Genomic DNA, 14,865 nt, shown 5'->3' on the forward strand with positions numbered 1-14,865 from the left:
AAAGCCCGGAAAACAAACGCTGTAGTCCAAACGAGCCGTTCGTTGTAGTTCTTGAAAAGGGATTTTTAAAAAACGAAATATCTCCCTTTGGAGTGGACTTTGAGATTTGTAACTTTCTAGATCTTTTTTATGCCCAAACATACACACTACACACTGACTAAAATTTAAAAAGTGAAAAAGCATAATAGGACCCCTTTAACATATTTAATTATTGCAGGTTTATATAATATTCTGAGTTTGCATTTGACTGTTTTTATTCATTTTGAGGATCACTGAATCTGTTTTTTTTTTCAGGTAATATGAGTAAATACATGTTCATATTTAGTCTAGAACTACAGTAACATCACAGCGCACACAACGCCTCTGCACTTACTCGCGATTTCTCTCAACATGGCAACACGAGAGCTGTCAGTCAAGACATGGGAAACAAAGTAACTAGCGTTACTTATTTGAAAAAGTAACTCAGATATTTCCTTCTAAATTAAAAAGTAATGCGTTACTTTACTAGTTACTTGGAAAAAAGTAATCTGATTATGTAACTTGCGTTACTTGTAATGCGTTACCCCCAACACTGGTTATCACAGATCTATTCACTGAAAACAGGTACACTAACCTCATAGGTGGTGAGAAGAACATGGAAGCATTGGTCATTCCTGAGCTCTTTCTGGAGCTCTGCCCTTTTTTCTTTATCCCCAGTGTAACAGATCACAGACAGAATGGGACAGAAGCTGAATAAAAAAATAAAAAATAAGAGAACCTTAACTAATCTTTCATGTTAATTTGGATTCAAGGTAGATACTAATCCAGCGTTTATATGCTACTGTCTCCACCTAGTGACAGAGACAACACGTTGTCTTTATTTAAAATCAGTTCATGCTGGAATATTCATACATTCATAAAGTGACAAACAGTTTCACAGTCCTGTATCAGTAATAAATCAACATATCTTTAATATGTATTCTAAACTGACCACACAAGTCTAATCGTATACCAGCATTACTCTTACCGCTCTAACTCCTGTCTCCAGTTCTCCAAAACAGATAAGGGACAAAGCACAAGGAACGGTCCGTTCATCTTAAGGCATCCCCGAGCATATGCCAGCAAAGAAATGGTCTACAGCAGAGGATGACATCTCACTTATCTGATATCTGACATCTTGGAATAAATCTCTGACTTAAAAGCAAGCATTATAAGCAAGATAAACCCATCCCATTACTAACCTGGCAGGTCTTGCCCAGACCCATCTCATCACCAAGGATGCAGCCCTGCTGGTTCTTCATACACTGTGACAGCCACCCCACTCCATCCACCTGATAAGACCTCAGATGAATTGCTGTAAGGAAGGAGATAAAGGATTGCAGTGTTGTTCCTAAGAAAACTTTTAGAGTATTTCAATCCATAAAGTGGGCTTTAAAAACATTTTTTTCACTGGTTTCACAAATGAATGTTCCACATGAAAAGCCAAGCTTGTCCAAAAATGTTGTACCATGAAATAGATGCCATTTCGCTCTAAAAGTTAACTTAAAAGACTAATCTCTAAACTTACGTAATGAAAAGCTTCATTTCAGATATACAAGTATTCAGTTTTAATAGTGCTCATTAGGTTGCGACAAAGCCACTTTATTTAATCTATGAACGCAGTCCATTAAAATAATAATAATTTAATTATATTACACATCATTTGTGAAACATTTTCATGCTAAAAAAATCTTAAATGACATACAAATACTTTGCTGTATTTGCTTTAAACATGTCACAAGAAGCTCTCAATTCACACACCTTCTAATCCCCATTTTTTCAGGTCGCTCTCCGTTAATTCCGATTTGTCCTTTTCTGGTATGTTGCTTTTGATTGCTCGAAGAAATTTTGACATTTTTGTGGTTTAATTATGTTTACCTCTACCTTTAGACACTTTATTCAGTCGAGTATTTAAGTTAATAGCTTGCCCGCGCCAGAGTTTGACGTGAACTTCGGCATGACTACTTCCTGCAAGTGAGTGGGCGGGTCCCAGGACAGAGGTCGTCCAATGACTAGTCGGCGATGCAGACACGTACTTTAAAGGCGCCATTAATGCATTTCACACACACACACACAGTGTCAATTACAAAACAATTTTTAGATATTTACACAAAAGAGTGAGCTGATAAAACTAGTCTTTATTTACAGGGTTTTTATCATACAATATTGAGACAAAGGTAGGAAAAATGTTAAAATTTGATTTTATAAATATCAATTTTAAAGTAGGTCTGTTTAATATCCTTTTCTGTTTTACAACATGTTTTTAAAAAAAAACACATTCAGTAGAAGGCAGCCTTATTCTTTATGTTCAGATTTAACAAAATGTTCAACTAGCCATTACAGCAATGTCCCATTGTGCCATTCTGTCAATGATCATTTGTGGATCCTGAAATCACCAAATACTTGAGCAGAAAGTTCCTGGGGCGATGAAAGGCAAAACCTCAGCTCTTCATTTCACACACATGGTAAACAGCATGGAGAAAAACTTGAGGATGGCATCTCTGGTTAAGGCAAAGAAGAGAGTATAAAGGCCTTATAAAATAATCTACATTTTAAAGCAGACAGGTCCGAACAAGCCTGTTCTTGATTACTGCTGTCATTTACCAGAATAAACTATTGCAAAATGTTTCATTTATAATTGAATACAACAAAAACCAAACATTCATCAATATGTTAATATCTAATGCTGAGCAATTCAATATTTTGAAATCACAAAATATAACTAACCTTGCAAAAGGAATGTATGACAAGCTATACCTACAGAGAAGAAAAAAATCAATTGATAAAATGTGTTTCAGTACAATATTAAACTGGGTGCTGAGATACTCATTTAAATAATATGCTTAAAATATATTTACTACACAGCATCCATGGAAACTTACCACGCAAATGCAAGGACTTGCAGAATGACAAACAGCAAAGTGAGTGCAAAAATCTTCCACTGTGGTACAGAGATCGGTGTTAAAAAAGCATCCAATGATATTGTACCATCTGATTCAGACTTAGTTTGAAATACACATTAAGGATTGACTAGAACTCACCCAAAATGCTGCACAGAGTGTGAGAACCAGACATGTCTGTAGATCACAAAATAAAATGTCAAACTCTGTATCCATTGCAAAGTTGGTCCAAATACTGTATCTATAATCAGAATCTGTATTCGCTGTAACTGGCAGATTGTCAAAGGATGCACATGAACTAAAATAATTTTCCCACTGGCTGTTGCATCCAATGCATTTTTGGAATGACACTAATTCTAGGAAAAATGTAAAAGTTATTTATTTAAATACAACATGAATTTTACTTCCAAAATGAGTATATCCAAATGAAACATTTAATGAAGATACAGAATGCATGGTGGTACTTCCTTTTAATAATAAGAAATTGATTGGGTTATGAACATTATTAACATTATAGGTGTCATTATTATGAACTATTTCAGGCAGATCCTCATTGTTGGTTTTATGAGAAAATTAGTGTGGGGCGTGGAAAGGAATAACTTACTAGCATAACAACCGTAGCAAAGGCTCTGGTCTTGTCACACATCCGTTTCAGCTGTTTCAATGGCCCCATCAGAAACATGGTGCTAGGGGTAGTTTCAAATTAAACAGTGTAGTCATCAAAAGGAATAATAAATAGTAAGAGCATTTTCGTTGCAAGCTTTATGACTTACCTTACTAATGAGCATATGTTGCCAAATGTGTAAAACACAATGAAGATAATCACCCCTATTTTAGGAATAAACAGGCAACATACTCCCTGAGAAAAAAAGGATGGCTTTTAATATAATAGAACGTGGTTAACAGTAACAAAGAATAATACACTTCTCAATCAAGATACTTGAAATGCCTTTTGCAGTGTGCATCAATCTCATTCCTGAGAGCAGGTCAAACCGGTGACACAGCTCTGCTTCTATTCCTCCAACTCATCGCCTATCCCTTCACAACAGTCAGGAAGTTACCTGTGTGTAAAAGTCCACTGATAACTAAAATAAAATTATTTCAAGTCACTGACCAGGATAGTGCACACTACTCCGATGACCATACAGATGAGGAAACCTTTCACACGCGTTCCCCATCCCAGCGTGGACGCCTCATTCGCCGCCTAAATACAGTGAATAGACGACTGTGATTTACATGCGCCTTTTTCCTCCCAAAATAAAGTCGTTATGCCAATACGTGCAAAATCAGCGACATATTGTTGTTTAAATTTGTGTTTAAACGTTCTTAATTAGGAGTACAAAAGACAGTAATTTACCTGTAGTACATTTCTGTTGTCATTGTTTCCATCACGACCACTCAGAACCGCTCTGAGTTTGTCCATTGCTGCACATCCAGTTCTCTGTATTAATTGAATCGGTTCACTCTAAATCCCTGAGAATGTGTTGTTTCATCGTCCAGCTGGCACTCGCTTGTCATCACTCGTGTTACCTTTACTTTTTGGCTCCCTTCATTGAACATGATTATCACCTGGTGCTTACGCACGCCACCTACTGGTACTTGTGAGGTGCACTTAAAAGTAGCTTGGTACAGGGAATGAATCATGTTGTTTTTAAGATACCTTATTTCTTTTCTTTTCTCTTTTAGTTGGGTCATATGTTTATATTTATATATAATAAAGCATTATTTTCAACAAAACAAAACACAACATTTTTAATGTTTTTATTTATTATTGTTCATTGAGAGAAATATGTGTGACCACAAAACCAGTCATAAGGGTCAATTTTTTTAAATTGACATGACTGAAAGTTGAATGAATAAGCTTTCCATTGATGTATGGTGTGTTAGGATAGGACAATATTTGGCTGAGATACAACTATTTGCATATCTGGAATCGGAGGGTGCAAAAGATCTAAATATTGAGAAAATCGCCTTTAAAGTTGACCAAATGAAGTTCTTAGCAATGCATATTACTAATCAAAAATGAAGTTTTGATATATTTATGTTAGGAAATTTACAAAATATCTTCATGGAACATGATCTTTACTTAATATCCTAATGATTTTTGGCATAAAAGAAAGATCGATAATTTTGACCCATACAATGTATTGTTGGCTATTGCTACAAATATCCCCATGCAACTTATGACTGGTTTTGTGGTCCAGGGTCACATATGCGAAAAAATACCAACACATGGCAAATAAAAATAATTTAATATTAATACACAGTTATTGCACACTGTTATGCAGTAATAAAATATTTTATTGGGAAAAAGTTTTTAGAAGTTCTTTAAAAAATGTACTCATTATCAAGTCAAATTAAATTAAATCTATCAATAAATGCATGGAATAAGACATTACAATTTCAAGATTCCACATACAATGGCCTTTTTTTCAGTCAAGGGCCAAGGCAAAGAATACTATGGCACAAACGAACACAGCAGACTAGCTGAGGAATTATGGCTGTCAAGAAAATACAAAAGCATAATTCATTTGATGACTAAAAAGTGTCCTACAAACCTGCAAATCTCAAAGGCATTCAAATAGAACAATTTTCGCACGTAGATCATATAGTACCACTAAAAGCATGATAAAAATATTATATTCTCTGTCCTTAGTTGACAACATATAAAATACTGACAAGGCACACAAATAAAATCTCAAATTTACACAGTATTGCTTCAAAGCCAAACAATGAAATTACAACAAAAAGTGTACATAAAGACTCAAAAATAATCAGTACATCATAATTGATTGACTTGATGCAAACTTGTAAAGAAAATAATCGTTTTAATTAATTTATTAGAGTAGGTTGGTCCTGAGGTGCATCAGAGAAATAGGGATTAGTGAAATAAAAAAGGAATGACCACACAAGATAGCAGACCGCATGGACAGAGAGTTGTAACTATCATACTGGGAAAATGAGTGAGAGATATAACACTATGGCTATTTTGATTTACTTACAATCCCTTGTTATAGTATGATGAAACAGATCTTGGGAAGCAAGACTGTCACTGTTTGTCATCTCCCATCTGCTCTTCAGGAAATTAAGACAGAGCTAATATTTAGTGACAATGCCTCTCTGTTCATATCTATCTCTCGCTCTCTGTCTCTATACTTTTCTTTGGAATCAGGTCCAAGTGTATTTGGATGCTGGCATGAACGTGTAAGGATGATAAATACTCATAAAATCTCATCTTCAGACTCTACTTCTTTCTCCCTTGGTTTCAAAAGCCCCATTTCTATGGGTGGCATCCTCCTTAGTCTGGAACGCACAGCACTGGAGGGAGAACAATGAAGGAAAATAAGAAGGAACTCAATGAATCAGAAAGGAAACTTCAGTAAAAGTATTATTTCATATGATATGTACACTATTGTTCAAATATTTGGGTCAGTAAGATTTTTAAACATTTAAACCTCTTATGCTCACCAAGGCTGCATTTATTTAAGCACAATAACACAATAAAAGCAGTAATATTGTGAAATATTATTACAATTTAAAATAACTGTTTTTTATTTAAATATATTTAAAAATTGAATTTCTCCTTTTGATTACAAAGTTGAATTTTCAACAGCTATTCCTCCAGTCTCCAGGGTCACATGGTTCATTCTAACAGGCTGATTTGGTTCTCAAGAAAGATTTCTTATTATTATCAATTATTTAAATATTCCATTTTTTATCAATTGAAAACAGTTGTGCTCCTTAATATTTTGAGGATACACATGATAATTTTTCCTAGTTTCTTTCATGAAGAGAAGGCCAAAAGAACAGCATTCATTTGAAATGGAAATCTTTTGTGACATTATAAATGTTTTTTTTTCTGCTACATTTAATTTTATGTGTCCTTACTGAATTTCTCAAACATTTGAATGGTAATGTAGTTTATGCTCCTTTATGCCTGAACTGTAATTTTTGTATTTCATGTTAGAATGAATAGATTATGTCATGCTCACCAGAGAACAGACCAGTAAACTACAGCTACAGTGAGCAATGCAAACGCTAGATGCCAGCAGTAGCATAATGTGACAAAGACCAAGTTGTCATGGTCTGTCTGATCCCATTTCACTTGACTGGGTGGGTACAGCACAAAGCCAATCTAGAAAAATACAAGAATGAGAGTTAAACAGTCTTGGGTCTAAATGACTTGCACATTTATGTATGCACTTGTGACACACACAGACACACACACACACACACACACACACACACACACTTGTTAGTAGATTCCCTCTGTGGAAAACCTCCAGAAGGCAGATGAAAGCTTGTCCAAAGATGGCATAGAGGAGAAGGGTGTGCACATGGACATCAAGCATATCTCTACCATGGAGATGGTAAAGAAACAGAAATCCTGCAGGAGGCAGACATGTGCTGAATTTTATTTTTTGTTGAATTATCACAAAATAGAAAAACGTAATTTCAAGAGTAACAAAGAGTGGTTTGGGTAACAGTTCACACATTCTCCAACATCAAAAAACACATTTATAAAATACTCGTTCACATAGTATTTTTGGTCAACAATCACCCTTGCACACATGTAAGTATTTAATAGGTGTGTGGGAAAAACGACCAAAAAAGGTCCAACTTCAAAACAAAACAAAAAAATTTCGCACACTATCCACACTTGCAAATGAATCAAAATATGTATTAACTAACAACATTTCGGTCCATCACCTTCATCAGGCATGTACAGTACATACATAGTACACATACATAGCATTTTTGGACCATTTTAGAAACAGTCTGGGGGAAAAACAAGATCCTACCCTCATTAAAGAAAGCAAGACCCAGCAGCATCCGATCTAAGGCCAGCGGGGCAATGTCTGTGCTGTGGACAGTGAGAGATATGGCCCCTGCGATGGCAAAGAACAGGTACATGGTGGTGTGCTGCCAGTTCATCAGCTGCTCCCAGTTTTGAGTGGAAGAATCATACAGCTGAAACTTGGGCCCACCTGCTAAAAGCTGCTCTGCTAACATACCTGTATGAAGGGCAGAAGAAAACTAGTTGAATTAAAAATATAATAAATAAACTTCCTTTCATTACTCTAATAAATGGCTCATTATAGGAGGCCTAAAAACTCAACTTAAAATGATTTAAAATAAGCATCAAAATATTAAAGCAGTAAAAACAAAACAAGCTTTAAGAATAAGCTAAAAATCAAGACATTTCTGTTTTAATTCATCCGCTCAACAAATTTATTTTTTCTTTGAATAACCAGGGTTCCCACTGCTTGAAAAACCTAGATATGCGAAGAAGCTCAATTCCAAACGTGTGATATCTAAACCTGGAAAAGTTTATTAATGTATAATGTATAACTCCATGGGCAGATTTATACTTTTTATGAATATACATTTTCTGGGTATGCCAAGCTCTAAAATATTTTACTGGGTAGAAATTGTGAATAAAGTATTTTAAAAAAAAGTCTTAATCCCTTTCTAGTAAACTGCAAACAACTGAAAAAGTCATGGAGCCATATTGTTACGGACAATGTTGGACCTTCTCAAAGTTGAGAACCACTCATCTAGACCACTATTACCAAAGGACAAACAACACACAGAAAATTACACAACCTATAATTTAATACCATTTTTTTAACCATACAATCAACTTAATAAATCTATACAGCAAAAATGGCTCTCAAAATCATAGTTGTTTCTTTGCTGAACCTTGGGTGTTTCAAAGACACATCAGAAAGCTTTATTTGTCCATATGTATGATGATGCTTCTTATTCTATTAATAAAGGCATAGCGGCAACTCACCAATAATAGAAAATGATAAAATGACAGCTCCTTCTATGATTTCTATGTGCCGTTGTGTAGCTCGAGATGCAAGTCTGCCCGCACCAGCACTTTTATTCCTGCGGGTGGCATACAAAAATGTCTGCTTTGCGGCCCACCACAGGCCGGTGATCAGGAAGAAACTTCCAGGCAATGCATGGCCTTTAAAACTTCCCATGTTTCCCTAAATGTCCTGGAAATCAGAATAACAATTGTATTTAATAATAATATAATAAACTGCAAAACAAAAATATCTCATTATATCATGCTTCATTATATCTCAAAATGTGGCAAAGCAAAAGACAGTGTTTACTGGACACACTTAAAGACGATATTGGAGACTCTGTATTTATAAGCAACACTTTTCCCCTTAGGAGTGGCATATCAATACAAGATTCCCATTTTTACATTTTCTGGCACTGGATTGTTACTCCAGTGTGGAGACTAACAGTGCTAGACAATCAAATCCAGCATATTTATTGCCATCCTGAACAAATAATGCCACACACTATAGACAGCAGGGGTTAAGGAAATGTCAGAGATACAAATCAAAATGCAGAGGAAGGTGCTGCAACCTAGTCCATGCGGCCTAATGAGGGGTCCAGGCGTGCACCTCTCAGTTCTATTTTTAAACAGCAAGGTGAGGATAGCTGGAAAAAAATCCCCAAACCATGTTAAATCAGAAAGTCTACTCTATTAATCTTGGAAATATAAACCTACATACTGAAAGCAGTCTCCTGTCTTAAACATTCACCAGACACAGGAAGAGTAAAGTTGTTTGCTCTTGACAGATGTTTGAAAATGAGTTTAACATTTAACTTTAATATATGTTTTTTGCTTTTAATCAGTGAAATATAAAGTAACCCAAACAATACAAGGGAAATTATAAGAATGGCGTCTTCTGTTCCTCCTTTCCTCTTATAGAGGATGATTTCTGTAATATTTAATCGACGAACTGATCAGTTCTTGGCCCTGAAGTCATCCAGGTCCCATGGCATTCCAAAGGAAGGTGGTCATTACTGCCATAATCAGTGTGCAATCAGAGTGTGTCCTTGAGACCATGACCGCTTATCACATAAACATCTCCTTCTGTTTACAACCGCTTTTAGAAAGTAAGCTAAATTCAAACATGTGGAAAAGACACTATTGAAGGGCTGCGATAAAGTAGAGACAGCAACCACATAGGCCTAATGATCAATTGGAGAAAAAAAATCTAAGTGATGGTAATGAGAGTTTGAGACAAAACTGAGAATCTTATTGCATAGACATTTTTGCATATGCTGTTTTGTTTTGTAATAGCTTATTTCAATAGAGGGTTGCATAAATGTTAAAATTAAAAATGTATGTCATTATTTACCCTCGCGTCGTTCCAAAGCAATTCCCCCTGTTTGAAAGTGAAGAAAGAAAGTTATAGACACGAGGGTGAGCAAATGTTGACACAATGTTCATTACTGTGTCACTATTTCTGTATTGTATTATTCACTATATGACTTTGAATATCATGGCAATGAGTAGCATCTCTGCAGCCTTGATCAAACCAGTCTTTCAGTGGTCTAAACACTGTTCTTCAGGATGCTCTGCTGTTACCATAGAGACACACTAAGCTTTGAGAGTCTCTCCAGTGAAGAGGCCCGATCCAATCCTTTCATGTATTTATGACAACATAAGAACGACATTATTTGGAATTGTACATACATACAAACAATCAGTCATTTTGTAATACTAAACCAAATAAGAGGCACCATAGTGCAGTTTTACAAAGAATAAAACATGAAAAACGATGTAAAAAAATATGCTATAACAACAATCCTGCATGTTTCATGATAAAATGACTTAAGTATCCTACAATTTTTAAAATCATTTAAAAACCTTACCTGAAAAACGATACACGCACCGTTGTCTGCGGAAGACTATATAAACGTCTCGATTTTATAATTATACTTCACATATAATGTTTATTGGGGATAGGTCTGCTGTGTTCACGTTTTATTGGGCTTTCTCAAGACTTTCTGAAGTCTACAGACTAAAACACCCATCTTAGATACTATGATATAATTATGTTTTCTTTTTAAATCACAGTCTTCTAGGGAATACATAAAAATTATATTCTAGCTAATTACACGTAAGTAATTGCATTAGCTCGCCACCTAGGTCCGTTGTTGGTAACGTTAACACTATTAAGAAATAAAAGTGGAAAAATAATAACTTAATTCGGGCACAGTAAGTGGTCTGTATTATGAGTTAAGAATACATAGTTGATATCTTACCTTATAGATTTACCAAATATTGGGTATATTCTTGAAAATTTTGAGACGAAATCTCAGTGTCGATGTTTTTTTCTCGAGAGACTGTCATCTGATGCTGTAAGTAGCAATATACTCAATTCGTTCAAACATTCTCACACGACTCTTATTCGTCCCTTTTCAGCATCATGACTTTTTATTCCATCAGGAGCTTGCAAATTAGCAACTTCTTCCACTTTTCCAGCTGTTTCGAAACCAGATTTGGGGTTTTATCTTTTTCAGTGCGTCTTCTCACTGGAACCTCCCATTTCATGAAACGATTGGTTCATGATGGAACCAGACGTCATTTTTTTCGAATTTGATTGGTTAGCTTACCTGTCAATCAACAGTTGGTCTCTTTTCCACGTGTGCCGTTTTCTCCAAAAGAAGCAGTAGAAGGTCGTCCGCTATTTTAACAGTCAACAGTAATTTCAGTCCAGTGGAATAAACTTATAAAATATATTTTGAAAATGTTTTTGTATATAGTGTGTTTTCTTTTTATGTATTTTAAAACCTCGTTAAATCAATTATAGATAGATAGACAGATCACAATTCATTTCCATGTTCTCTTTAAAGTTTTAGGTAACGTTACTTTGCAAGAGAAGATAGGCTACGCTCGCCAAAGGCTAAAGTTTTCATAATGCTTTGGTCCAGTTGTTGTATAATATTTTGATGGCATACTGTTTTATTATAACAGCTTTTACAGAGTTGTATGTTTTATAAATGTAGGGCGGGACATGAGGGCAGGGTTTTTGTACGTGCACAAAGGCATGGTCACGAGAGGGCCTGACAACGAAGAGAAGAACATCATCTCACTGTATTATTTATTTTACACTTTATAACGTGGCACTCATATTATGTAGTAGCTACACAGAAACTGAATGCATTGAACTAAACAACATCCTGGTACCAAACCTATGAATTCAATGAATTTTGTAAAAGCAAAGTTGGGTAAATAAAACAACAGCCTACTTTCAAAATAACAGTACTATATAAAACATCTGCACATGCTAAACAGATTGCAACATTATTTTGCTTTTAAAGAACTGCAGGCTTAGCAAAACACACTATCAGTTTGAATTTAAGTTTATATGATGTTAAAAAACTTTTGATTTGCATATTTATGCTTAAATTCTTGGAAAAATGTAATTTGTCAACATATTTATGAATATATTTACAAATAAATGGCTGGTAGTGTACGTGACATAAATGCTAAAGGAAGTAATGTTCAACTAAACCAAATGTATATATCACTAAGATCTATAGCAGAGGCATGATGGCAATTGCATGACAACTGCATGCATGAAAAACAGATCTGTTGACCTTTGAGGGGCAGAACTGTGACCCACCATTGATTTCCAATACAGTGGTGTGATTAGCCACCAGCTAATTTCCAGCATGTGCATTTAACAACTGTAGCTTCATAACTGCAACTCATGACATGACCTGCAAATTCAGGATTTTACCATATTTACAGTTTCAGCATACATAATTCTAAATCCAAAATAAACCAAAACATATATTCACAGTTTGGTTTTCTAATCCAAAATAGCTGTATAAAATGAACAACAGGAACATGAATAATAACAACAGTTTATCAGATCCACGCACATTAACTCTAAAAAACAAAATTTGATTGACAGTTTACTAATACACAGACTACAATAACCATATTATGGTTCCTATAATTCTTACTATAGGAAAAGCACAAAAAGTACTAAAACATGACATTTGAAACAGCAATATTTATAAAATGTAAATGACTTGGAATGGGGAAACAAATAAAAACGCTGGTATTTACTGTTGTTCTTTGCTTTTCTGATTTCAAAAGGGGGAAAAAGACAAAACTTTCCTGCAAAAAAGAGATCAGCAGGTTAATTTTGTGTGTGGAGCTAAACACAAAGTAAAACTGACAATTAACAAGTATTTTGATAATATACTGAGTGATTACTGTTTAGTTTAACTACTATTCATACATACAGTACACTTAAAAAATGATTACTTTTAAAAAATAATAATATTATAATAATCAAAAGAACCTTTTTCACTATAAATAACCTTTTGTGCAATGGAAAGGTTCCACAGATGGTACAAGTTCTGCATGGAACCATTGATGCCAATAAAGAACCTTTATTTTTTAGAGTGTATGTTAAACTGAAAACAATCAACGTTGTCTACGTAAAGAGAGAAAAAAATAATAATATTATAATAATCAAAAGAACCTTTTTCCACTATAAATAACCTTTTGTGCAATGGAAAGGTTCCACAGATGGTACAAGTTCTGCATGGAACCATTGATGCCAATAAAGAACCTTTATTTTTTAGAGTGTATGTTAAACTGAAAACAATCAACGTTGTCTACGTAAAGAGAGTTGGCGACGGGGTAAGCGATATTCCTCCTGTCCAGGGCAGAACGGTATCTCTTTTCCTCTCTCACAAGCAGGTGCAGAACTCCCACTACGTGGACGTGCGCCATGCTCTGGCCATTTTGCCTTCCCAATCCATAATCAGAGACGACAGCAGATTCAGTGTCATAGTTGGCACAAAAGCAGCAAGTAACCAGATAAACGTCATGCATGCCAGGCGGGGAAAAGCACCGATTTTGAAAGCGTTGTTCACTTGGTGTCATGCGTAAACTGCTATATCCATTAAGCCACTGCTTCAATTAACAATTTGATACTGTTAGAAGGCAACAGAGGAGAGAAATGATGCAGGAAGTGTTTACCTCTTTATGAAAATGATGGCCACAGCGAAGTTCTTGGATGCTACCCCTTCCATTCCGTAGTTCTTCATGGCAAATAAGACATATGCTATCTGCATCACCCTACAAATAAACCAGAAAAAAAATAATCCAAAAGTGTTAATATTATGGCATTCATGTCTAATACAGTATATTAAAGTATACAGTATACAAGTTTTTATTTTTCATGTTTTTAAAAGAAGTTTCTTTTGCTCACCAAGGCTGCAAAAACTCAAAAAAGTAATATTGTGAAATATTATTACAATTTTAAAACTGTTTTCTATTTTAATATATTTTAAAATTTAATTAATTCCTGTGATGGCAAAGGTTAATTGTAAGCAGCCATACTCCAGTCTTCAGTGTCACATGATGCTTCAGAATTCATTCATTTCTGGGTGTTATATAACATTCTTCACTATGGAACTTTGGCCTCTATATCGCCACCTGTAGTTAAAACATACAATTGCATGTCACTTGCGAAAGAGATATTAAACGTAAATTGTGTTTCACGGTTTGAGGAATTCCATTGGATACCAACGATCATCTTTAGAGGATTTCTCATGCTGCACGAAGACCCACTGACGGTAGCCTACAGCCTATCAGAAAAATTAATTTAAGTGTGTTATTTGCTGTTGTGGTGTAGCCTAGATCTTTTGACGCATGCTCTGTCACCTTCCCTTTTTGATTGTAGACTCTCAGTTCCAGATTTAGCCTATTTGTTTTTTGAAAAGCTGATTTCTTAAGAGGTCTCACGAGGCGCCGTTTAGATCTGTTCATGTTAAATATCTTTTCTGTTCATGGACATGAAGTAAACACTAAAGTAATTGATGCAGGCACGCGAAATCCGACCCGACAGCTCATAATTATTGAAATTAAAAATGTTGTAGGCATAAAGTAGTGTATTGAGTATTTTATTTAATAAATCAATTCCATTTAAAGGTGACATATCATGAAAATCTGACTTTTGAAAATCTGAAAAATATTAACCCAGTAACTTTGTTTTGGTAAGCCTTTTTCTGCAAGCGTCTGATTTCGCTCCCCTAGTGACGTTGAAAAGGGATCTCATTATAATATTACCGCCCCTTAATCTGTATGTTTCCACCCACACCG

The 14,865-nt window shown here is 35.0% G+C and overlaps 4 protein-coding genes across 5 annotated transcripts in view; all 4 read right to left on the reverse strand.

The window, feature by feature from the left end:
* The window catches only part of LOC107711109 (chromodomain-helicase-DNA-binding protein 1-like), a 27,850-nt gene extending 25,844 nt beyond the window's left edge, over positions 1-2,006 (reverse strand). Inside the window, 4 exon segments of the mRNA XM_016516048.1 lie at positions 614-728; positions 1,007-1,113; positions 1,221-1,333; positions 1,780-2,006. Of these exon segments, the coding sequence (XP_016371534.1) occupies positions 614-728; positions 1,007-1,113; positions 1,221-1,333; positions 1,780-1,873 (429 nt within the window). The 5' untranslated portion in view covers positions 1,874-2,006.
* Positions 2,007-2,287: 281 nt separating this feature from the next.
* On the reverse strand, positions 2,288-4,488 carry LOC107711028 (vesicle transport protein SFT2B-like). Its single transcript, XM_016515930.1, has 8 exons — positions 4,276-4,488; positions 4,033-4,122; positions 3,692-3,777; positions 3,523-3,604; positions 3,060-3,095; positions 2,901-2,959; positions 2,746-2,775; positions 2,288-2,519 (listed from the first exon to the last, which is right to left on the reverse strand). Exons 1-8 carry the CDS (start codon positions 4,339-4,341, stop codon positions 2,468-2,470), a joined length of 501 nt encoding a protein of 166 aa, XP_016371416.1. The 5' UTR covers positions 4,342-4,488; the 3' UTR covers positions 2,288-2,467.
* A 1,261-nt stretch (positions 4,489-5,749) lies between these two features.
* On the reverse strand, positions 5,750-11,262 carry tmem45a (transmembrane protein 45a). Its single transcript, XM_016516051.1, is given in 6 exon segments — positions 5,750-6,236; positions 6,911-7,085; positions 7,165-7,305; positions 7,721-7,933; positions 8,716-8,926; positions 11,001-11,262. Coding segments are annotated over 5 exon segments (822 nt in total). The 5' UTR covers positions 8,912-8,926; positions 11,001-11,262; the 3' UTR covers positions 5,750-6,139.
* Positions 11,263-13,322: 2,060 nt separating this feature from the next.
* Positions 13,323-14,865, reverse strand: part of LOC107711110 (leukemia NUP98 fusion partner 1-like) — a 7,209-nt gene continuing 5,666 nt past the window's right edge. For both annotated transcript variants that reach the window (XM_016516050.1, XM_016516049.1), the window contains exons 3-4: positions 13,741-13,839; positions 13,323-13,507 (exon numbers count right to left, since the gene is read on the reverse strand). In XM_016516050.1, the coding sequence (XP_016371536.1) occupies positions 13,364-13,507; positions 13,741-13,839 (243 nt within the window). In that variant the 3' untranslated portion in view covers positions 13,323-13,363. The remainder of the gene's footprint in view (positions 13,508-13,740; positions 13,840-14,865) is intronic.

The sequence above is a fragment of the Sinocyclocheilus rhinocerous genome, unplaced genomic scaffold (assembly GCF_001515625.1).
Source record: "Sinocyclocheilus rhinocerous isolate Xijiao unplaced genomic scaffold, SAMN03320098_v1.1 scaffold85, whole genome shotgun sequence".
NCBI lineage: Eukaryota > Metazoa > Chordata > Actinopteri > Cypriniformes > Cyprinidae > Sinocyclocheilus > Sinocyclocheilus rhinocerous.

Excerpts from the sequence above, each read along its gene's own strand:
- LOC107711028 (XM_016515930.1), bottom strand. The coding sequence starts at position 4,341 with ATGGACAAACTCAGAGCGGTTCTGAGTGGTCGTGATGGAAACAATGAC. Across the intron at positions 3,605-3,691 it reads AACATATGCTCATTAGTAAG|CACCATGTTTCTGATGGGGC; the intron begins GTAAGTCATAAA and ends AACTACCCCTAG. Across the intron at positions 2,520-2,745 it reads TCATACATTCCTTTTGCAAG|AGATGCCATCCTCAAGTTTT; the intron begins GTTAGTTATATT and ends TGCCTTAACCAG.